The 24669-nt window shown below is 42.0% G+C and overlaps 1 protein-coding gene across 3 annotated transcripts in view; it reads right to left on the reverse strand.

Annotated features, from left to right (window-relative positions):
* The window catches only part of LOC137384042 (F-actin-uncapping protein LRRC16A-like), a 488125-nt gene that overhangs the window by 395413 nt on the left and 68043 nt on the right, over nucleotides 1–24669 (reverse strand). For all 3 annotated transcript variants that reach the window (XM_068057622.1, XM_068057608.1, XM_068057615.1), the window contains exon 3: nucleotides 2295–2345. In XM_068057622.1, coding sequence (XP_067913723.1) covers nucleotides 2295–2345 — 51 coding nt within the window. The remainder of the gene's footprint in view (nucleotides 1–2294; nucleotides 2346–24669) is intronic.

Genomic DNA, 24669 nt, shown 5'->3' on the forward strand with positions numbered 1-24669 from the left:
TTTTTGTGCTCAGGTCCTGGAGTGGGACTTGAATCCAAATTCTTCTGACTCAGAAGCAAAACTGCTGCCAACTGAGCCACGACTGACACAATAGTCCTAATTTATACCCATTGCAAGAAATGCAGGAGCCATCCATAGTGACTGCTTCTTCCATTTTATCTCCTTCCACATATGGGAAATATCTGGTCTCCAATCAGCTAAGCCTTTGGAGGAGATGCTTGAGAACATGAACTCAACATGTTGGAAAAATGTTTTCAGACTCCCATTCTATGATGACTCTTCCTTAGTAAAGTCACCTGTGGATTCTACATATGGACCAGAATGTTTGATGTACTGCAAAGTTTTCAACCCAGTCAATATCCATCAGTAAATGAAACTTACCTTCATGAACAATGAATCCACTAAGCTGAATAAAATTAATTTAATGTGGAAAATGAAAGCTGGTTTGTTGATTTATCACTGAGAAGACGCTGCAGAGAACAGGCGGCAGTTGTAACCGCGGCAAAGAAGTGAGTAACAGGCTGAAGAGAAAAATCTTCTGCTCGATGTTGAGATTAATCAGAATGATACAGTCTGTTTAAAACGGGGAAAATTTGCAACTACATTCAAGGGATCAGATGAAGTTGAAGTAATTTTAATAAAATGTTTCAAAAATAAATTTAAAATGTTCATCTGAAGTGTTGCACATAAAAGTACATGAAAAAGGAATACATTAGCCATTAACAGAACAGTTGAACTGATATTTACAGATATATGCATAGACAGATCTCATTAAATGTAGTTTTACAAAACATTGTTCTCTCCTCAGACAAACCATTTTCCCTAAAATCTAGTGTTTTTAAATTGCAGGGTATTAATCTAAATGCTCACCACTGGCAAACCACCACAATGCACTGATGTATTTGGGATTACAATATACTGGGGAACTGTTTGGTACAATAGTATATAGAATTTACAGCACAGAAACAGGGCATTTGACCCAACTTAGTACAAGGAAAGAGCATCCAGTCAATCAAATTTATTTCTACACAAAGTGTGTGCAGCCTATTGTGGACTCTATCCAACACATAACTCTTCAAAAAAAATATCCAAAATGGTCTCAAAGGTAAGTTGTACTAAAATGGAGAACACGTGGGGCGGCGCAGTGGTTAGCACCGCAGCCTCACAGCTCCAGGGACCCGGGTTCGATTCTGGGTACTGCCTGTGCGGAGTTTGCAAGTTCTCCCTGTGTCTGCGTGGGTTTCCTCCGGGTGCTCCGGTTTCTTCCCACATGCCAAAGACTTGCAGGTTGATAGGTAAATTGGCCATTATAAATTACCCCTAGTATAGGTAGGTGGTAGGGAAATATATAGGGACAGGTGGGGATGTGGTAGGAATATGGGATTAGTGTAGGATTAGTATAAATGGGTGGTTGATGGTCGGCACAGACTCGGTGGGCCGAAGGGCCTGTTTCAGTGCTGTATCTCTAAACTGAACTAAACGTGTCATAAATGACACTGGCATAAATGCACGTTTGTCCCACAACAAATGAGCACTTAGGCACCATATTTTGAGTCAAATGAAACAGGATGGTTTCTTAGCTGATGAGATTTAGAAATGCTATGACAAGGAAGACAACTGGTTATGCACATAAAATATCGGATCTTTAAGGCTAGACACAAATTCTGGTTCCAGGCGGGAAGCTGGGAAAAAGCAGCGCAAACCGAGGCAGCTCACCAAGCAGGTATTGCAGGATTGGGCTATCCGGCAGAACTGTGGGGTTCCCTATGATTGGGGTGGGGGTTGGAAGAGCAAGATCAAGGAAGGTGAGCCCCAAGATTTGTTATGGGGTTTAGCAGACACCTTATCCTATTGCATCCATGAGGAAATCAACTAAAATCTGAAACTTACAGTTCCAGGCTTTCTCCTGGCCTTGATCCAATCCCACCCTGGGTTGACCTCTTTGGAAACTGACTGCCAGTTCATGATGAAATCATCAGGACCTGACATGCACATGCCAAAAAGGCCTCACAAGCTTTGGAAGGATATTTTTGGCACCTGCAGTAAAATCCCGGCAGTGCCAGCTCCCGGCGGCTCCAGGGCAGGGAAGGAATGGCCCACTCGCCTGCTTTCTGCTGAGCAGGTCTGGCTAAAGTCACCCCCCCCAAGTGTCTGATGACAGTGGAACACACTTGAAGAATTTTAATTTTTAAGTTACAGCCACCAAATTTATACTTCATATTTCTCTCCTCCTCCCCAACACATCTGGTTGAAATCAGGATGAACAAAAAATAAAATCAAAAAGCAGTTTTTACCTTGGTAGGAATCCGTGCTGCCAAAAGAAAAACTCGGCATGATGTCAGCACCTATGGAGTTAAAAAAGGAAATAAAATTAGATAATGTGCATTTTAGAATATTCTGCATATATTGTGCTTCTTCCTGTTATAGTTTAGAATTATAACTCTGTCTTGGACTTTAATACAGATCAATGAAATCCAGGGAGCATTTACATTACAGCCGCAGCATCAGTGCAAAGCTAGTGCACCAATGCTGCAGTTACTGTGCAAACGTAGCCTGAAGACAGAGTCAGGCAACAGCCAATTACTGAAGTGAAGCAGAGCAAAACTCCCCAGAGGGAAGGATTTCACTCTCTCTCACTTCAGAGATCCAGGTCAGGCCAAACACCCAATTTACACTGCACAAGTTTAGTGACAAAGAAAAGTCAAAACCACTCCACATCCAGACATAACTTGCGTAAATGTAACAAAGGTGTGGAAATGCTAAACAGTAGTACATAAAACCATGAAGTAGAAAAATATTAACAAAGGTGTAATCATTAACAGTTCATCAGAAATCAGCTTTAACCATAGTGCAGATATTCCAAATGTTGCTGTGGATGACCTGGTTTGAATAGACTGCATTCACCAAACAGCTGCACCAGACTGAATCTCCACTTCTGCACTCTGCAGCATTTTGCTTTTGTCTTCATTTCTGCAGTATTGTTGGTTGTGAGCTGGTTTAGAGCCCTCCTGATCAGATTGGTGCTGCACTAACATTAATGCCTTGGAATAGCCATGTCTAGAGGTAACAAAAGCATGAGTAAGGGTTTCAGCTTCAGATGAGCTGAGGCGGGGCAAAATCCAGCCATGTTATGGAGGTGGAAATAGGCACTCTTAGTGATGGTGAGGATATATGGTAGGAAGCTCATCGCGACGGCAAATATAATGTGAAGGTTCAGGAAGCTCTAATTCAGTCTCAGATAGTTGCCAAAGAGTGGGATGAAGTCAGTGGCGAGGGAATGGAGTTTGAGGTACCAAAGACAATGACGTCATTAGTTGAATGAAATTGCTGCTCATCCAGTACTGGATGTTAGACAAGTAGTCTGACAATTTAAAGATAGTGGAGTGGTCGAGAGGGGTAATATTTAGCATTTATTCAAGATGAGTACTCAGATGGAGAGTTCAGGGTGATGTGTAATTTTTATTACAGGTTCCTTACACCAGTGTGTGGAATCCCCTGGCTAAATTATTATTTCTTTCCTTGATTTCCTCCCCACCCCAACTTTTGATTCATGTACATAGCTTGCCAAATTATACGGGTTTTAATAGATCATTCAAATTCTATCGAAATACCAAATAACTATTATAATAATTTTTCGGTCATCTATCATTCTCCTGTTAGTTTAAAACAAACTAACAGGAGAATGATAGACGACCGAAAAATGATTATAAACAAATTAATTTAAAAACAAGCATGTAATTTTTGTGCTGCACACACTCACACCCACCAAACCCACTAAACTCTCCACTTTTTGGTCCTCAGCAGGCAAGAGATCATTCTCTAATCAAGTTTTGACCATGAAACCTCTTTGCAGGCATCTGCTAATGCTGCTCTCAAGGCAGCTTCCAGGAAAGAGTTAAGCCTGAGTGAGGCAAAGCTTCATCCATTTTCTGCACACTAGAAAAAACATTTGGCAAAGGCTCAGAGTCTCTCTTTTTCTCCCCTACCCCGAGCATCATTTCAAACAAATCAAGGGTGAAACAGGCCTCCAGTCTTCACGGCACAGTGCCAACCTTCCCAAACTTTATTTACAGCAGTAAAAGGCAGGTGCCTGCCAGAAACCATATGGGATTTGAAAGCTAATGCAACAGCTTTAGAAAATGAATGGCTTTGAAATCTTCCCTATACTTTTATTTTTAAATCTACAATGAGTTTCACAAAATTTTTTAGTTGATGAAATTACAATACTCTCTTTTGAAATCTGAATAATTCTGATTTCTTTGCAAAACCTGATATCTAATTCAGAAGTGAGCAAAGGAACTAAAACCTCAATGCATGCAACTCAGGTAGGGAAGTTAGCAATTGTACAAATGAGGCTATACAAAGGGTAATCCATCTTAGGGGTCAAAGAACCCAAACAAAGTTCCAACTGTACTATCACGGAGAGTCAATTTAATTGGTAGCTTGGTAAGTAATTTCAAAAGGAATTCAATAAATATAAGATTAGAATACTGAAAGTGAGTGCGAGTCTTCCAGAAGTTAGTTTCTTTTATTTATTTCACTCCTTAATTTTTTGCAGGTGGGGGCTGGTCTTATTGTGTGTACAGAGTATTGACCGATGTGTTTATATTTACAACATTAACTAAAGATGCCAGAAGTAAAATGCTCAAGAGTATACGGAATAACATGACACCCCTTCAACCGTGACATCCAGGGTAGGGGTAAACAGAGCCCATAAGCTGCTTTAGAACCACTTAAGTTTCTAGCACAGAAGGAAGTCATTCAGCTCATATGCCTGTGCCAGCTTCTTTGCCGGAACAATCCAAAATTAATCACATTGACGCAATCTTTCCTCACCACCTCTGCTTCAAAGTTCACCTACTCTTCCCTGAGAAAATGCAATGATCCCTACCTCAACTCAATTCTGTGGCAAAGTATTCATGTTTTAACATCTCGAAGAGTAAAGAAATTTCTCCTAACTTCTCTCCTCATTCAGGATCGGTTTTAAATTGATGACCATTTGTCACTGCCTACTCAACCACAGAAAACAAAGTCATTGTCTATTCTGTTCCATCAAAACCCTTTATAGTTTTTAAAATACTTCCTAGCAAACTTCATCTTCGTTTTCCCTGCTTCAAGGGAAATGGTCCCAAGTATTTCATGCTCTTCCTCACAAACTAGTAAGGAAAACTGAAAAACAAGTGACCTGGTGGTAGCAATTGTATTGCACTGTCAATCAACAGTCAGGCAAGTTCTGTTTGTTGGCAAGAAAAATACATTTTTCACCATGGCAGCGAGCATCGCCATTCAGCTGCTAGCTAAAAGAGAGCAGTGATACCGAGAAGACTGAAAAACATAGATTATACAATAGCAGCATTTTATATAAACTGAGCATTCCTTCCCTGCACTAGACTCGTTACAGTCTCATATTTTTCTGTATACATTACTTCCCAGTTCTCAATGATTCAATTATTCTTGTTTGCTATAGCCTGAAGCATACCTCCTACCCCCTGCTTCCCATTAAAGACTGCCTAAACTACACTGTAACAGACAGTTAATAGTACAAATACTATCACAACTACTATTTAACATCACATTCAATGGTACATAAACCTGCCACCTTCATGTAATGTTTACTTCATAGTTACGATACAGTTTAAGATGAAAAGCCATCTTTATCCAAACAAGACCTAGAATGATTTAAGAAATAATTAGACTCTGCAATGGGAGCACTTAGGATCATTTTGGATTTGTGAATGCATATGGCCTGAAAGGCCTTCATTGGTAATTTTGTAATATTGAATTGCAGTAGTAAAAGAACCTTGTCAGATAATTCAAGACTTGTATCTACCTGATTTTCTTCCCCTAAAAGTAGGTACGTATGTGATTAAAAGTATTTATCCCAGTCACTTAACTCAATTTAAATAAATCACCAATACAGAGAATCAATTGCAATACTTTATTCATGGCAGTTGGAATAACCTCTCGTCACAAGCTAACCACAGATCTATGGGATACTCCCTCTGGCCAGTAAAGCATAATCAATGGTTTTGGCAGAGCAATCAAAGCAGTCTTGGAGACAAAAATCTATTCAATTTATTTACAAAACCAAAATGCAAGCTTGTTCAGCGAGAGGTCCTGAGTGGAGACTAAGCTCTTCCCAAGGGGGAGGAAGAGGAGAATCGGAAAACAAGCCATTCCCGATATCTCTAGCACATAAATCTGTAACTGGAACAAAAGGAGCAGGTTCCAAATCCAACCCCTAAATAAAGTGCAACAGAGCAAGAAAATAATGAAGCCAGAATTCAATTGAATAGAGAAACTGCAAATGCAGGAAATCCGGAATAAAATATCAAATGCCAGAAATTGACATGATTTTGATTATCAACTTTAAAATATAAGTTTAGTTTTTCATCAGGGGACCTTGATATCTTCAAAAACACTGGAGTTTCCCTTTTTTTAAACAATGATACAAAAGAAAATGAATGTAAAGGTGATTATATAGATCACAAACTACAAAATAGAAAAATGATTCAAGTTGCAGCAGTACAGAAAATATAGCGGCACAGCGTATGCTTTGCATTTGCACCCAGATAGACATGGAATCTGGGCGCAAATAAATCATGTGGTTTAAAAGATGGAGGAATTTTGGCTGTATGTCCAAGTCTCCTCTATTTTACAAGTCTGCCCATCAACCTTCCATCAAAAGAATCTCCACCCACAGAAAAACCCCTAGCTCTCAAATGCAAATAACCCCCAACTGCCCCTATCCAGGGGTCTCTCAACAGTGCAACCAGATTTCAAGGCGCATTATAAAACTGTCATTTTTCTGGTCTTGCAATAGCAATCTTTTCTGAATATCATTTCCCTACTGAGACCTTCTCCATTATATTTATTTTAATATGCATTTTTATGGTAAAGGCAATAACTGAAACACCACCCTGATTGCAGGTTCTTAAAAATGTTGTGCCTGATATGCAAGCGTAATGGTAAAATGAATTGAAACTTAAAATTTTAAGACTCAAAAAAAAACTGTGTGGGTTCGACATTTCCTTGAGCCTTCATTGTTTCTGCAGATGTTACTAATTTATGCCCAAACTGTGCTTGGATGTCTGTGAGATTGGGAGGATAGTTCGCGAATTTTCAACATCAGCAAAATGACCACAGCTTTGCAGGCAATTTCAGGTTGTGCACATGGAGGAAGCTTCAGACCAGGAAATCTACAAGTCCAAGTTGAGCACACCTCTCTTTCAGCCTCTCCTACACCGTGTCAAACAGTCAAATATAACAGTCGTAAAACCATTGTAACTGCCTGCTCATATTGGATTCAGCATCTGTACTATCCAAGATACATGTTCTTTATGGCAACCCTATTTTCCCTCTATGATTCTCTTAAGTGACTCAAACAAGTCCTTTCTGGTGGCTATCAACTTCAGCTTGCACACAGTTCATATGTATTTTACTGAGAAAGTGCAACCAATTAACCAACAGAAATTTGTCTTGTTCAGTACAAGATGTTTCTGAACAGCACTTCTTCTGACCTCATAGGCATGCAACAGCAGGGCTTCCTTTAGTCCAGTTCCAAGTTCTAACATGGAATAATGGTAAGAAAAGTATCGACTGCAGGGAGGGTGGGTTCCAGCCGATACCAAACTGCAACTAACTATTTTGGACAAGGAGACAGGAACATCTTTACTAACACATCTAGGGACCTGGCTAACATGAATGGGTGCAGAGAGATGAACGACTACTGAACGCCCACATCTCCAATGAGACAAACCATTGTTCAATAGCACATGCTGTGCACACAAGCTGTGTTAGAAGGATGACATCAACACATTCCCATCTTATGACAAGTTGGACCACTGACCATACTACTTTTGAGAAGTACCTGGTGCTTTCTATTTACCTAGAAAGTGCTCAAATCAGTATTTGGTCAATTGCCAAAAGACCAATTAATGTTTATCCTTCTTGGGGTTGGAGAGGCAAGGTGATTGCATAATTAGACATCTGGTAAGAGAACAAAATAAAAGCTAAATATTGTGGATGCTGGAAATCTGAAATAAAAACAGAGTGCTGGAAATACTCAGCAGATCTGGGAGTATCTGTGAAGAGAGAAGCAGAGTTAATGTTTCAGGTCAGTGACCTTTCATCAGAACTGGCAACAGTTAGAAATGTGATAGGCTTTAAACAAGTTGGGGGCGGGGGGTGGGGGGGAAGGAAGAGGAGAATGAAAGAGGTGTGTGATAGGACAGAGGGAATACCTAACAAGGAGATCATACCTGACAAAGAGATCATGGGAGCAAAGGCAAAGAGTGTGTGCTAATGGTGTGCTGAAAGACTAAGCATTGGTGCAGAGAGTGTGTTAATGACAGAATAATTAACAGCTCTCGCCAAAAGCACAAAAATGAAAAAAAAGTTGGCAGGCAGATTGTTTAAAAAAAAAATGACAAAACAAACTACAACGAAATAAAAAGAAAAGGGCCAGTTATGCTCTGAAATTATTGAACTCAACGTTCAGTCCAGTAGGTTGTAGAATGCCTAATCGGAAAATGAGATGTTGTTCCTCAAGCTTGAGTTGATGCTCACTGGAACACTGCAGCAGGCCCAGGACAGAGATGTGGGCATGACAGCAGGGGTGTGTGTTGAAATGGCAAGTGACCGGAGGTTCGGGGTCATGTTTTCAGACTTAGCATAGTGTAAGGCAAACCGCCCACCTGCCAAGACTGAGGTACACATTATTTTGCCACATGAACATTAAAACCTAAAATTGCAAGACCCTGACTGGAAGGACATTTGCATAGTACTAGCACTGTTGGAACAAAAGAGACCCACGGTTGCTTCCCCAATACGAAATAGTAGTGATCAGACCAGTTTTAGTCACGTGACTAGCTGGCTGTTGAGATTTGAATTTCCAACAAAGGATTTTGAAATCAGAAAGCTCCCGGCTCCTGGTTTGTGAAGACCTCTCTCCTGTCTGCCTCATCTCGCTCTCACCAGCTTCGGAAACCACTGAAGGCACGTAAACTCAAAAAGAGAGAAAAGTCTCCTACATGAACAAGGTTTCAAAGGAACGCTGGGCCCCGAACAGTAAAATAATATCTTCAATCAAGGACTACAGCAAGCTCGAAGCACAGTAACAAGGTAGTGCCTCAAACTGTTCTACTTTATCTTTTTCTTCTCTTTTCTGTCCCTATCTGCATGTGTATATCGCGTGTGCATGCTGGTGTGAGCGTGTCGTATATCCATAGGCATGAACCGTATTAGAGTTTCGGTAAGTTTAATAAATTTCACACTTCTCGCTTGGTCATAACAGAAATTGGGTGCTAGCATCCAGAATTTTACCCACAAATGAGCAAAATTGGAAGTGGGAAACCAAATTGTTCCCAATCAAAAAGAGCAAAATAGCAACACAGGTTTTCTTGAGGTTGTGTCTACAACTGAAGCGAAGAGCTCTCCAAGCCAGGGTGAAGTAACTTGCGATAAGTTAAAAGCACTGTCTATGAAGGAGTGGAGAAAAATGGCTGAGCTGTGTGGGATCACTGTACGTGGCAAGGCGAGGAAGTCTGAACTCCTAAGGCGAGTGGCCCACCATTTTTCCCTTGAATCTGAAGAAGCAGAAGCAGTGTTAGAAACAGAATCTGACAGGGTGTTGTTAGCAAAGACACAACTGAAACAAAGGAAACTTGAATTTGAGGAAAGAGGGAGAGGAGGGGGGAAAACGAGGGAGAGGAGGGGGAAAAAGAGGGAGAGGAGGGGGAGAAAGAGCGAACCTTCCAGAAGGAAGATGAAGAGAAAGACAGGAGAAGGAGACAGCGAGAGAGAGAAAGAATCCGAAGAGAGAGAGCTGAAGCGCCTGGAGTTCACTAGGGGGCGACAGTAACCCCAGTGAAAGCATAGCCAATATGGAGGAGCACAATTCAGGGCTGGGTACAAGATTGCTAAAACTCGCTCAATTAATTCCAAAATTCAATGAGGAAGATGTGGAAGCGTTTTTCGTGTCTTTTGAGAAACTGGCAAGACAGCTAAAATGGCCAGCTGAGACCTGCCCCTTTTAATACAAAGCAAACTAACCAGAAAAGCCCATGGGGCTTACTCCTTGTTGCCAGGTGAGAGTTCATCAAAATATGAACTGACCAAAAATGCTATCCTTGGGGCATATGAATTAGTACCCGAAGTATCGCCAAAAGTTTAGAATCCTCAAAAAAGTAATGGAGGAATGGACCAGGTCACAGAGGGAACGATCCCTTCGGAAAGCTGACAGGGGAGGGGAAGATGCATTTTCTGGAGGTGGTGGAGGATGATCCGTTGGATATGGAGGCTGATGGGGTGGAAAGTGAAGACAAGGGGAACCCTATCACATTTCTGGGAGGGAGGGGAAGGGGTGAGGGCAGAAGTGTGGGAATTGGTTCGGACACGGTTGAGGACCCTGTCAACCACAGTGGTGTGGGGTGGGGGAGAGCGGGGGGGGGGGGGTAATTCCTCGCTTGAGGAAAAATGACATATCAGAGGCGCTGTTGTAGAAAGTTGCATCAGAACAGATGCGTAAGAGACAGAGAAATTGGGAGGATTTACAGGAAGCAGGGTGTGAGAAATTGTATTCAAGGTAGTTGTGGGAGTCGGTGGGCTTATAATGAATATTAGGGAACAGTCTATCACCAGAGATGGAGACAAAGAAGTCGAAGAAGGGAAGGGAAGTGTCAGAGATGGACCACATAAATCTGAGAGAAGGGTGGAAATTGGAAGTAAAGTTGATAAAGTTTTCCAGTTCAGGGCAGTAACAGGAAACGGCACCGATACAGTCATCAATGTACCAGAAAGAGTAGGACTGAAGCAAGGAATGTTCGACATATCCCACAAAAAGACAGGCATAACTAGGACCCATGCGGGTACCCATAGCAACACCTTTCATTTGAAGGAAGCGAGTGAAAAGAGGGTGAGAGGAGATTGAAACAAAGGCAACTTTCCGTGGCAGTCTTAATAATCCAATAACTCACCCAAGCAGATCCACAGCACAGTAGGGTACTAGGACAGAATGACCAACTGGTGTGGCTCATTAATGAGTCCTGGGGGATGGCGCAGACATCAAGTGCTGTGATCCTTCCCACTCAGCTACAAATAATCTGACAAGCCCATTCCTTAATTGGTAGGGTGGTCTTGGATGGGCAAACAACTAGAACTTAGCAGTCCTCTGTGCTGATAGGCTGCCTTGTTTTAGCAGGTTAAACGTCATCAGACCTGGGGTTATTAAATCCATCGTTTTGCCAACAGATGCCAGAATTCTTTGGACTTGAATAAGTGGGTTATGTCCCGACAGGAATTGTGTCTATAATTGTATTAAGCTTTGTGCAAATTTTTCATGCACCTTGATTTGGAGACATGCATATCGTGATGGTTTTCTGTGTATGTTAAATACTCAAGCAATCAAAAAAATTATATTGTGGTACTGGACGATACAGACATACAAGTTCCAAAGGTGATTCCCAGATTTGTGCTTCGATCACTAATCTCAGCTGAAGCAGCAAAGAAATAAAAAAAAGGCCGATGACTAAAAGACAGGGCCATTGCAGACTGAAAAAAAAGAGAACCAGAAGAAAATCAGCTAGGACTCCCAACTCTGATCAGTAACTTACCAGTAGATGCATAGGCATGAACCAAATTAGATCAGTTACAATGATCTTATAGCCTCCAGACGCTCATCGTCCGGATTCACACATTAGGTGCCATTGTTTGAATGAGATAACAGAGAACGGCAATCACGCATAAAAGCATATCTCAAGATGTAGATGCCTCGAGGAAAGAAGGGAAGAAAAATGCAAGGAAAAATGCTCCTAACAGTCAACTATAATACCATTCAATTTCAAACGATTGAAATATTCCAATGATGCAATCCAGTATGTTCTTCTCGCTCTCTCACTAAAAACATTACCGACAGTGGCCAAGCTATGTCTGAGTAAGCATAAAGGATGCTTTGTCTGCCTTCAATCCACAAAGAGGTCTGCAGACAGTATGCACAAGAATTTCTGTTAGCATCACTCTTTAAATGCTGTCAGTACTCTAGTTGGTGCTTAACAATTAGAGATATTCAGAAGGCTGCTCTTATATTGCTGCTGTTTTGTTTGGATTTTGAGACAACAGTGTGCATGAAGCAGCTTCCTTGTGTTCTCACTGCTAAATCCAGCTCTGTTATCAAGTAGTAGACTTGAAGACCCATGGAAAACTTAACCTATAAGTCTGTAAGTCTGTCACTAGCTTAATGGAACCAAGTTTAGTAACGCAACAGTAGGAGCCAGTTTCAAACTCCTGAAAGCAAACTAAATGACTGATCCAAGATCTCGGCGCTCCTCGAATTCTGGCATCTTATGCATCCCTCTGTTTCTGTTTTTTTTTCAGAAAATATACTTTATTCATGAAATTTATAAAAGTTACCTAACAATTCAGATGTGACATTACATAAAACGCAATACAGTTCAATTTATTTCCAAAAATAGTACATGGCACGCTGTGGTGCCTCACTACACTTAGAATTACAGGCCATTTTTACAATTTACATTTCACGGCAGACATTCTTTGGTACATACCACCCGAGGGCTTTTTAATTTAAAACAACACTGATTCCAGCCCTCTGGTGTACGATGTCAGCAGGGCCCAAGACTGTGGCCTTTCCCCATTGAACCGTTGTGACAGCTGCCCCAAATTTTAGTGCGCCCCACAGCATATAGTCTTGGGCCTTAGAATGTGCCACTCTGCAATACTTGGACATGAACAGTTCCTTGCACTGAAAGGCCAGCAAGATTCAGGCAGACCAAAGATAGTCCTCCAGCAGCAGCTGATGTTTATTTCAGTGTGCATCCCTCGGAACAGCTCATAGAGCAGAGTCCTGCGTTATGGAGCTGCTTGGGATGAACCGCAACTAAAACCACTGCATCTCCTTCCAGACCTGCTTTACAAAAGGTACATTCCAGAAGAGGTGGGCAATGGTCGCTTCCCCATTGCAGCCACCACGAGGATAGTGTGCAGTGGTGCAGACGCTTCCCCAGTGCAGCCACCACGAGGATAGTGTGCAGTGGTGCAGACTCCAGGTGTGCATTGAAGGATCTCGCGGGAAGGTCACTTCTTACCACAAGCTACATCTTGGTGTTTGTTTGAATGTTTTGGCACAATGATCTCCTGATAAAGTGGAAGATGGCATGGTTGACCGCCAGGTCAAAGGAGTGGGGTATGGGCCAGACCTGAGCCCTGTACTGCAACATCTCACGTTTGATTACCAAGTTTTTACCCACGATGGAGAGGGAGTGTCGTTCCCACATATCCAGTTTCTGTTTCACCTTGGCTATACGTTTCTCCCAGTTTTTGGCACACGCCCTGGCCCATCCGAACCATATCCCCAGCACCTTCAGGTCGTCTGATCTGACAGTGAAAAGGGTAAAGGATAGGTTGGCTCCATTCCCAAAGAACATAGCTTCTCTCTTGCCGCGATTTACCTTGGCTCCCAAGGCCAGTTCAAACTCGTCGCAGATGCTCATCAATCTGTGAACCGACAAAGGATCCGAACAGAAGGTGGCAACTTCATCCACGTACAGGGAGGCCTGTATGCCTGCATCGCCTGGGATCACCACCCCTCTTATGCCTGCATCCTTCCTGATGGACTTTGAAAAATGTTCGATACAACACTTGAACAAGACAGAGGAGACTGTTATATGAAAAGGAAGAACGTGCAGGGTTACGGGGAGAAGACAGGGGTATGGCACTAAGTGCTTTCGGAGAGCTGGTGCAAACACGATGAACTGAATGGCCTCCTTCTGTGTTGCAACAATTCTGTGATTCTGAGAGAGAGGACAGCTTGTCTGAAACAAGATTTTATCAGAAAGCTTTCAGATTCCCAAGTATCTGATCGAATAAAAAAAAGTCATGCAGTTTTATTCGTGGGATGTGGGCATTGCTGGCTAGGCTGGCATTTATTGACGATCACTATTTGCCCTTGAGAAGTTAATGGTGAGCTGCCTTCTTGAACTGCTGCAGTCCTTCGGGTGTAGGTACACCCACAGTGCTGTTAGGAGCTTCAGGATTTTGACCCAGCGATAGTGAAGAAATGGCGATATAGTTCCAAGTCAGGATGGTGTGTGGCTTGGAGGGGAACTTGCAGGTGGTGGCGTTCCCATGCATCTGCTGCCATTGTGCTTCTAGGTGGTAAAGGTTGTGCGTTTGGAAGGTACTGTCGAAGGAGCATCAGTGAGTTGTTGCAGTGCACCTTGTAGATGGTACACACAGCTGCCACTGTGTGTCAGTGGTGAAGGGAGTGAACATTGAAGGTGGTGCCAATCAATGGGGCTGTTCTGTCCTGGATAGTGTTGAGTTTCTTGAGTGATGTTGATGCTGCATCCATCCAGAAAAGTGGAGAGTATTACATTCTAGTTCTGACTTGTACCTTGTAAATGGTGGACAGGCATTGGGGAACCAGAAAGTGAGTTACTCGCCGCAGAATTCCCAGCCTCTGACCTGCACTTGTGGCCACAGTATATGTGTGGCTGGTCCAGTTCAGTTTCTGGTCAATGGAAACCCCCAGAATGTTGATAATCAGCGATCATAATCCCATTGAACTTCAAGAGGCGATGGTTCCATTCTCTCTTGTTTCAGATTGTCATTGGTTGGCACTTGTGTGGTACGAATGTTACTTGCCACTTATCAGCCCAAGCCTGGATGTTATCCAGGTCTTGCAGCATCTGGACATGGGCTGCTTCAGTATCTGAGTCGTCACGACTGGTGCTGTATTCCATCACACTCCTGACTTGTACCTTGTAGATGGTGGAGAGGCACTGGGGAGTCAGGAGATGAGTTACTCACCGCAGGATTCCAAGCCTCTGACCTCTCATGTAGCCAAGGTATTTTATATGACTACTTCAGTTCAGTTTCTGGTCAATGGTAACCTCCAGGAAGTTGATAGTGGGGGATTCAGCAATCGTAATTCCATTGAATGTCAAGGGGAGATAGTTAGATTCTCTCTTGTTGGAGATGGTCATTGCCTGGCACTTGTGTGGTGCGAATGTCACTTGCCACTTATCAGTCCAAGTCTGGATATTGTCCAGAGCTTGCTGCATTTCTACACGGACTGCTTCAGTATCTGAGGAGTCACGAATGGTGCTGAACATTGTACAATCAGCGAACATTCCCACTTCTGACCTTATGATTGAAGGAAGGTCATTGATGAAGCAGCTGAAGATGGTTGAGCCTAGGACTCTACCCCGAGGAACTCCTGCAGTGATGTCCTGGGACTGAGATGATTGACCTCCAACAATCACAACTATCTTCTTTTATGCTAGGTATGACTCCAACCAGCGGAGAGTTTTCCCCAATTCCCACTGACTCCAGTTTTGCTAAGACTCCTTAATGCCATATGCGGCCAAATGCTGCCTTGATGTCAAGGGCAGTCACTCTCACCTCACTTCTGGAATTCAGCTCTTTTGTCCATGTTTGAACCAAGGCTGGAATGAGATCAGGAGCTGAGTAGCCCTGGCGGAACCCAAACTGAGCGTCACTGAGCAGGTTATTGCTGAGCAAGTGCTGCTTGGCAGCACTGTTGACGACCTCTTCCATCAGTTAGCTGATGATCGGGAGTAGACCAGGTTGGATTTGTCCTGTTTTTTGTGCATAGGACATACCTGGGCAATTTTCCACATTGCCAGGTAGATGCCAGTGTTGTAGCAGTAACTTGAAAATTTCAGGTCAATTTCTGATGTGGAGCACAAAACCTTTCAATAAACTGATTTAATAAAAAAAGATTTGAACAAAAAACAGCCTGACTTCTGAGGCAGAATATCATGGAAACTGAACCAATAAATGGAATTTCAAATTGTGAAGCATACTGTACAATGTATTAGCCAGGTTGTGGTATTTTACTCATTTCTATCCTTCTTTGAGTCAGCCATATCAGATGAACGCTTACCGCACTCATATCAATTTTCCTTCCATTACTTTAACAGAGCTGTTATTCAGCTGAACTTAAATGAGCTAACACCTGCATTAAAATAATGGAAAATGGTTTTGTATAGTGTATTAAATGTTACCTGATAATACCATCAACCGTTATTTCTACCTTATAATGCCTTTCATCAGCTAAACGATACATAAACGCTTGGACTGGAAGCATTTAGTTGACCAAGCTGGATAAAAAATAACATTCAAATAAAGGGATTTTTTTTTTAAATCACCCCCTAACCAAACCTATAAATTCGAATGTGTAAAAATCCTGCTACAAGAAGATCTAAATAGCGATAATTGACATCTCAAGTGATAATCTAAAACTGAAATATTTGCATTTTACATCCACTTTCACTACAAGTCTGGCATTGGTACATGATTTTTACTGCATTGACAGTCAAAGCAAAATAGAAAGCTAGCAACTTCACAGAAAACAGAAATTTATTACTGACAACGAGATTACCTGGCCTGGAATTTTTCATGGGGGCACAACACAGAAGTTGCACCTGAAATTACACCCATTCCTACAGCCATTCAAAGCTCATTAGCATATGCACAAATGCAAAGATGGCCCTAAATCAATGGAAGTCAGTTCAAACAACTGGGGCTAATGAAAAAGAGCAAGCTGTCACTATTTATTCGTTCTTTATGAAAATTTCAACTCATTTACTGATCATTCATGCTTAAAAGGCGGTAATTGGGGAAGCTTTACAATTTTAAGGTGACCTCTTCAAATGCCATGAAAATACAAACAAAAATAAACAAAAAAAATACTTAAAGTAAGGTTACATTTCCCACTTGAATTTTTCTTTTACCAACTGTGGAACAAATTCTGCAACAGAAATGAGTTGAAAGGCCACTATCACCAACACACCTTCCCCTTCCACTTTTCTGATACCTCACTCTAGGTTGGAAGTCAATGCAAGGGACTCCCCTGCAGTAGCAAATATTTATTGCCCATCCCTAGTTATTCTGACAGCTTTTAAGAGCCAACCAACTGGTGTCATATGTAGGCTCGGTCAAGCAGGTTTCATTCCATGATGGACATTAACAAACCAGTTGGGTTATTTTTCTGCTGCCAACCCACAAATGAACAGATTTGTTGAATACAATATTACAGCTTCTTATGGTATAGGTTCTCAGACACTAGTTTGTATCATAACCACTTGTCTACTGCAGGGGTTTCTGATCAGTGGTCAAAAGTGGAAACATTTTATGCTCTCTAGCACAGAGGCATTCAGGTCAACTCAATAGTCCCACTGCTGGTCCAGGTGACATCAGCTTACTCAGCACTGTGTGACATCTGAACCTGGGACCTTGTGGTGTATATTGTCCAGTAATATGCTACACTTAACGCCAAAGCCATCAGGAGAGTTACTTTAAGTTGATCCAGTTGTTATTGAAGCTGTCCTGCAATATAAATCATAGGTTCCACAACAGGACTAGAAGTCTATATTTGAGAAGGCTTCAAAAAGATGTACTGCAATATAAATGAAACACAAGGTACAGTGAAACAGTTGAAAATAGCTGCACGTAGTAATCAGGGCACTTCAGCTTAAAAATTATATATTAAATCAGCTTCCGCACCATGTTACCTTGTGCATTCGTGGCATTAGATCATTTGTTTTAAGAGGAATAAAGTGAACTGGAAAAAACTTGTAGTTATATTATAAAGGATATTATAAAGGATTTATATATAAGGGATGCTAATCACAATTCTTTGTAACAGACAAAAAAGGTATGAGTCAAGCACTCACTCCAAGATACCAATTTTCCAATCGAGATCATTGAAATATATAATCACTATAATAAAAACTGATGCCATCCTGTTGGCGTTGATTTCAGAGAGCTGGATCAATATGAGTAACCTTTTTTTTTTGCAAATCTTCTGCTGAAAGGATAAAGAGAATGGTCACTTTAATTTTCAGAGATTTTGATTTGCCATTAGATAATTGTTACAAATTACACACATTTTTCATGTGAGCTGGATGAAAAGTAACAAAATGCAGTGCCTCATGAATGTTATTTAAATCTATGTAATTGCTGAATCCACATTAGTTTTTTTTACAATCAGTGCTGATGTACCAAAATGATAGGAGACTGCACAATTCATTTTTCTTTTAAAATTCACTTATATAATTTGGTCATTTTTAGTTGAATGCACCAGTGAGCATCTCTCACAAAGCAAAATGATCAGAACAAAAAGGTCGGGTGCCATCCAATGCAATCAAAGGCTAAAAAAAACTTGAGCCAATGGAAAATCTTGGTGAATCAAAAAAAGGCAAAATACAACCTTATTTAGGTAATGCAAATTAGCAACAGATGAGATTTACAGAAATAGTTTCAAAAAAATTTAAATAGTCTCACAGTATGCTTTTTTCTTACATTCTGGAGTTAACCTCTACTCTTCCACTTTCCATTTCCTCCATTCCTCTTTTGCTATTCCATCCAACTGATTATTCAGCCTCATGAAAGAATAATGAGTACTGGCAGTCCATTCAATCTGGGACTGGGGAAAAGAAAAAAAAGGGGGGAAGCAATCACAGCTGATACTGACCTCACCTGACATCCATTTAAAGTACTTGGCAGTATGGTGCTGGATCAGGGACTGGAAACCTGGCTGACATTAACGATCCTTAGCCTAGGGACAGCCGACCAATTTATAGTATCCTTACTGTTGCTCCCACTCACATCAGTTAGCTTAATATTCAGTTACAAATCACACCACGTGGTACAATTATCCACTAAGCTAGTCAGGGAAGTCACTACTTCTGCCTTAAACATATTTTTCAGCATGAAGATACTTCTATATCTTTAATCTTAAAAGAGAGAGCAAGAATGGATTCTTCCACATAGGAACTTACTAGGTGAGATGGTCCTGAGTTTAAATCATTTCCAAGCATTGATGGGAGCAGGCAAATCAGCAAGCTTCAGCTCCAGTTAATCACCCATTCATGTGCTACGATCGAACTGAGCTGCAATTTTTTTTTGCATGTTTGAATATCCTGTCCTCATACACCAATTGAGCTTATTCACAAAGACTTGTCAGTCCCAGAATGCAGCAGTCCCCATGGATCTATAGTCCAGCATAGTCACTACCTTCCAAAAGGTGAGAAAAATAATTGAAGGTGAAAGATGCAGAGTGAAGAAAGTTGAGGAGCCATTTGCATTTTTTTCCCCCCAGAGGTTTTTGCAATCCTTCCATCAAAGTTCCAGTGGACAACATAAGAACATAAGAAATATGAGCAGTAGACTATTCGGCCCCTTCATCCTGCTCCACCATTCAATACAATCATGGCTGATTTTCTGCCTCAACTCCACTTTCTCTTCCGTTCCCCATATCCCTCGATTCCCTGAGAGACCAAAACCTCTCTATCTCAGTCTTAAATATACTAAACGATGCAGCACCCACAACCCTCTGGGGTAGACAATTTTAATTATTCAGAACCCTTTGAGTGAAGAGATTCCTCATCAGTTCTAAATTGCCAATCCCTTATCCTGAAATTGTGGCCCAATGTTCCACATTTCCCAGCCAGGGAAAACAATCTCTCAGTGTCTACCCTTCCAAGCCCCTTCAGAATCTTTTGTTTCAACAAGATCATCTCTCATTCTTCTAAACTGCAGAGAGTATAGGCCCAATTTACTCAGTCTCTCATCATTGGACGAGCCTCTCTTGGATCACCTCCAATGCAAGTATATCCTTCCTTAAATACGGAGACCAAAAATGCACTTAGTACTCTAGGTATGGTCTCACCAAATATAATTGCACTATACAATTGCACCAAGATTTTCTTATTCTTGTACTCCAATCTCCTTGCAAGAAAGGCCAGAATGCCATCTGCCTTCCTAATTGCTTGTTTACCTGCATGCTAACTTTGTGTGTTCCTTGTACGAGTACACCCAAGTCGTTCAGAACGTCAACATTTACAAGTTTCATGCCTTTTCAGAAAAAATTCTGCTTTTCTATTCTTACTACCAAAGTGAATAACCTCACATCCCCACACATTAAACACCATCTACCACCTTGTTACCCACTCAATATCTCTTTGTAACATCTTTGTGCCCTCCTTACAGCTTACATTCCCACCTAGCTTTGTATCGTCAGCAAACTTGGTACTTTACTCTGTCTCTGCCTAAATCATTAGTATAGACTGTAAATAGCTGATCCTTGCGGCACTTCTAGTTACAGCCTGCCAAATTGAAAATGCCCAGCTTAACCCTAATCTCTGCTTCCTGTTCATTAACCAATCCTCCATCCATGCGAATATATTGTCCCCAACTCCATGGGTCTTTATCTTGCATATTATTGTGTGGCACCTTATTGAATACCTTTTGGAAATCCAAGTATACTAGATCTACTGGCTACCTTTATCTACCCTACTAGTTACATAATCAAAAAAAACTTTCATACATTTGTCAAGCAGGAGAACCCCTCGGGAAGTTCACCTCCACAATATATTATACTACTCTATGATGCAGCTTTCTGTGATGTGGCATGTCCCTTTAAGGCCCCAATCCGGAGGTTAAATGCTTAGGGCAGCGCAGTGGTTAGCACCGCAGCCTCACAGCTCCAGCAACCCGGGTTCAATTCTGGGTACTGCCTTTGCGGAGTTTGCAAGTTCTCCCCGTGACCGCGTGGGCTTCCGCCAGGTGCTCCCGTTTCCTCCCACGGCCAAAGACTTGCATTTTGATAGGAGAATTGAGGGAAAGTGGGAATATGTTAAGGAATATGGGATTAATATAGGATTAATATAGGATTAGTATAAATGGGTGGTTGATGGTCGGCACAGACTCGGTGGGCCGAAGGGCCTGTTTCAGTGCTGTATCTCTCTATGACTATGACTAACCTCTTAAGTACCTCCTGAGATCAACTGGGAACAGAATCCTTTTGATTCTGTGCGCAGTTTATTTTTTTATAAAAGATTATTTTGCAGCTGCAGAAGGGAGACAGACTATAATCTCATACATATACAATGTAGAGAAGGGATGCATAGAAGCATAGTTCACTGCTTCATCGCTACTTAAACCTATAAACTAGGGGTAGGGAGTGATTTACAAATCATCTGGCTTTTGAAAGAGTAGCAAATATCAATGGTACAACTGCAATTTTACAGCAGCTGCCGGTGGAAAAAAATAACATAATAAAGCAAATTTTTCTCCCCATTCCATCCCAAGTGCTCAAAAGCTGGTGCACAGTTCTGTTCAACTCTCAAGTTTTCACTGAAATCTTCCAATTTTAACAGTGGTTCAAATAGAAGGGCTTTTCATTGACACAATAACAGGGCAGCACATTCATGTCATTATTGGCACAGGTTTCATAACATGTCAGTCAGGCATCTGAAAGTGAACTAAGTAACCTCAAAACAAACCGCCTCCATGTTCAGTCAACTGTTAGCGGCAGCTTAAATAAAGAGCAATGTTCCTGCTAAATTAAAATCACTGCAGGGGTTGGCTTCTGAAAGACGCAATGTAGTCCCTGTACTTCAGAATTATCACTACATCTGTGCAAAGAACCATGTTGAATGCTACATTTATCGAAAGCCTCACTGAGCAGATGTGTAGTTTGGTGTTTCAAGCATATTTCCTATATATAGCACAGGCATTTAAGGCAGCGCTAGATCAGACCTTAAATTCTAACTTCCATTGTTCATAATGCATTCGATGGAAAAACATAGTAAAGCTAAGGAATCTTTCAGGTATTTTATGAACACAGTCTGTAGATTTTCATCCCAGTAACTTTCATATATCTTTGTATGAATTATGATTGTGTTTTTCTTGATAAATAAAAGAGCAACTACACATTTTGATGGAAAACATCCATAAGCACATTGGTGTGAATTGAGAGGAATGAAGCATCAGATTTGCAGTCCGAGTCAAATTCCTTTCCTTTTTGACCTCCTTGTCTCGAGAGACAATGGCTAAGCGCCTAGAGGTGGTCAGTGGTTTGTGGAGCAGCGCCTGGAGTGGCTATAAAGGCCAATTCTACAGCGACAGACTCTTCCATAGGGGCTGCAGGTGAAGTTGGTTGTTGGGGCTGTTACACAGTTGGCTCGCTCCTTGCACTTCTGTCTCTTTTCCTGCCAACTGCTGAGTCTCTTCGACTCGCCTCTCTTCAGCCCTGCCTTTATAGCTGTCCGCCAGCTCTGGCGATCACTAGCAACTGGCTCCCACGGCTTGTGATCAGTGTCACAGGACGTCATGTCGCGTTTGCAGACGTCTTTAAAGCGGAGACATGGACGGCCGGTGGGTCTGATACCAGTGACGAGCTCGCTGTACAATACGTCCTTAGGGATTCCTGCCATCTTCCATGTGGCTCACATGGCCAAGCCATCTCAAGTGTCGCTGGCTCAGTAGGGTGTATATGCTGGGGATGTTGGCTGCCTCGAGGACTTCTGCGTTGGAAATACGGTCCTGCCACCTGATGCCAAGGATTCTCCGGAGGCAGCAAAGATGGAATGCGTTGAGACGTCGCCCTTGGCTGACATACGTTGTCAAGGCCTCGCTGCTGTGGAGCAAGGTACTGAGGACACAGGCTTAAAACACTCAGACTTCTGTGATCCGTGTCAGTGCGCCATTTTCCCACACACTGTTGGCCAGTCTGAACATAGCAGCAGATGCCTTTCCTATGCGCTTATTGATTTCTGCATCGAGAGACAGGTTACTGGTGATAGTTGAGCCTAGGTAGGTGAACTCTTGAACCACTTCCAGAGCGTGGTCGCCGATATTGATGGATGGAGCATTTCTAATGTCCTTTCCCATGATGTTCATTTTCTTGAGGCTGATGGTTAGGCCAAATTCGTTGCAGGCAGCCGCAATCCAGTCGATGAGTCTCTGCAGACTCTCTTCTGTGTGGGACGTTAATGTAGCATCGTCAGCAAAGAGGAGTTCCCTGATGAGGACTTTCCGTACTTTGGTCTTCGCTCTAAGACGGGCAAGGTTGAACAATCTGCCATCTGATCTTTTGTGGAGGAAAATTCCTTCTTCTGAAGACTGGAACGCATGTGAGAGCAGCAGGGAGAAGAAGATCCCAAACAGTGTAGGTGCGAGCACACAGCCCTGTTTCACGCCACTCAGGATAGGAAAGGGGTCTAATGAGGCACCGCTATGCTGAATTGTGCCTTTCATATCGTCATGGAACAAGGTGATGCGACTTAGTAGCTTTGGTGGACAGCTGATCTTTTCTAGTAGTCTGAAGAGACAACGTCTGCTGACGAGGTCAAAGGCTTTGGTGAGATCAATGGGAAAGCAACGTGGAACTAGAGATGGAAACTAGAGATAGGAAAACATGTTTGGGAACCCTGCTCTATATTGCATTACCTTTAGTCACAATTTTCCAATGTGAATGCAATGTAGTACACATAAATTACTTATATTACATTATTACCTGTGCTTGAAAATATAGCCTACTCCTCCTCAATTCCATGCCACCCATGCGATATTTCAGTTACTTAATTCAAAGTAACAGTAAAGGAAAAAGGAAAAGAGCAAAAGAAATTTTCTTTTACATAGAGCCTTTCACATCTTTAGAACATCTCAAAGGGCTATAAATATACATGAAATACATTTGAAGTACAGTCACTATTGTTTTGTCAGCAAATATGACACCCGTTACTAGGTGACATTAACAAACACCTGGCAACAATCAAAATTAGACAGTAATTAATTATAGAATTGAAATTCAAGTGAAATTATTGTCAAGTAAATAATTCCAGTCACACCCAGGATATCGCTCCTGCTGCGGGCACTCAAAATCTCTGTTTCTCTAGCTGTATTACAAACAGTTGCTTCTCATCCATTGCAGATATTTCTTTTCTTTCTTTTTTTCTTCTTTTGGGCCTCCTTATCTCGAGAGACAATGGATACGCACCTGGAGGTGGTCAGTGGTTTGTGAAGCAGCGCCTGGAGTGGCTATAAAGGCCAATTCTGGAGTGACAGGCTCTTCCACAGGTGCTGCAGAGAAATTTGTTTGTCGGGGCTGTTGCACAGTTGGCTCTCCCCTTGCGCCTCTGTCTTTTTTCCTGCCAACTACTAAGTCTCTTCGACTCGCCACAATTTAGCCCTGTCTTTATGGCTGCCCGCCAGCTCTGGCGAATGCTGGCAACTGACTCCCACGACTTGTGATCAATGTCACACGATTTCATGTCGCGTTTGCAGACGTCTTTATAGCGGAGACATGGACGGCCGGTGGGTCTGATACCAGTGGCGAGCTCGCTGTACAATGTGTCTTTGGGGATCCTGCCATCTTCCATGCGGCTCACAGATATACGCTCCTATATAAACCAGGTTGTGCAATACGTAGCATTTACAAGTCAAGTTTTGCTTCCTTGTTTTACATATTGCTTTAGGAAAGTACTAGGTGTATTCTACCGTATCCATCTCTCCGAACATTCTAAATGTGGATTCTCTGCTGAGTGATTTTATGGGTTTAACTTCCGATTGCGTGTGGGGATCTTGGATTGATTTGAGCAGTGTGCTTGGCCCCCAAGGGGTTACTAGTCATCTATTCCTCAAAAGCCAGCCAGCACATAAAAATTCTGTTGAATAAATATATCACGTGGACCCTAGAAACTTGGGATTGCGCATGATAATGTTTCCTACTTATCCACCTTTTTAAGAAGTGTGCGCCCACTCCCCCCCCCCCTCCATTTGGCAGCATTATGAAATGCATGGTTATGGAAGAATGGAATTGAATCAGTACACCATGATTGCCAC

The sequence above is a fragment of the Heterodontus francisci genome, chromosome 2 (assembly GCF_036365525.1).
Source record: "Heterodontus francisci isolate sHetFra1 chromosome 2, sHetFra1.hap1, whole genome shotgun sequence".
NCBI lineage: Eukaryota > Metazoa > Chordata > Chondrichthyes > Heterodontiformes > Heterodontidae > Heterodontus > Heterodontus francisci.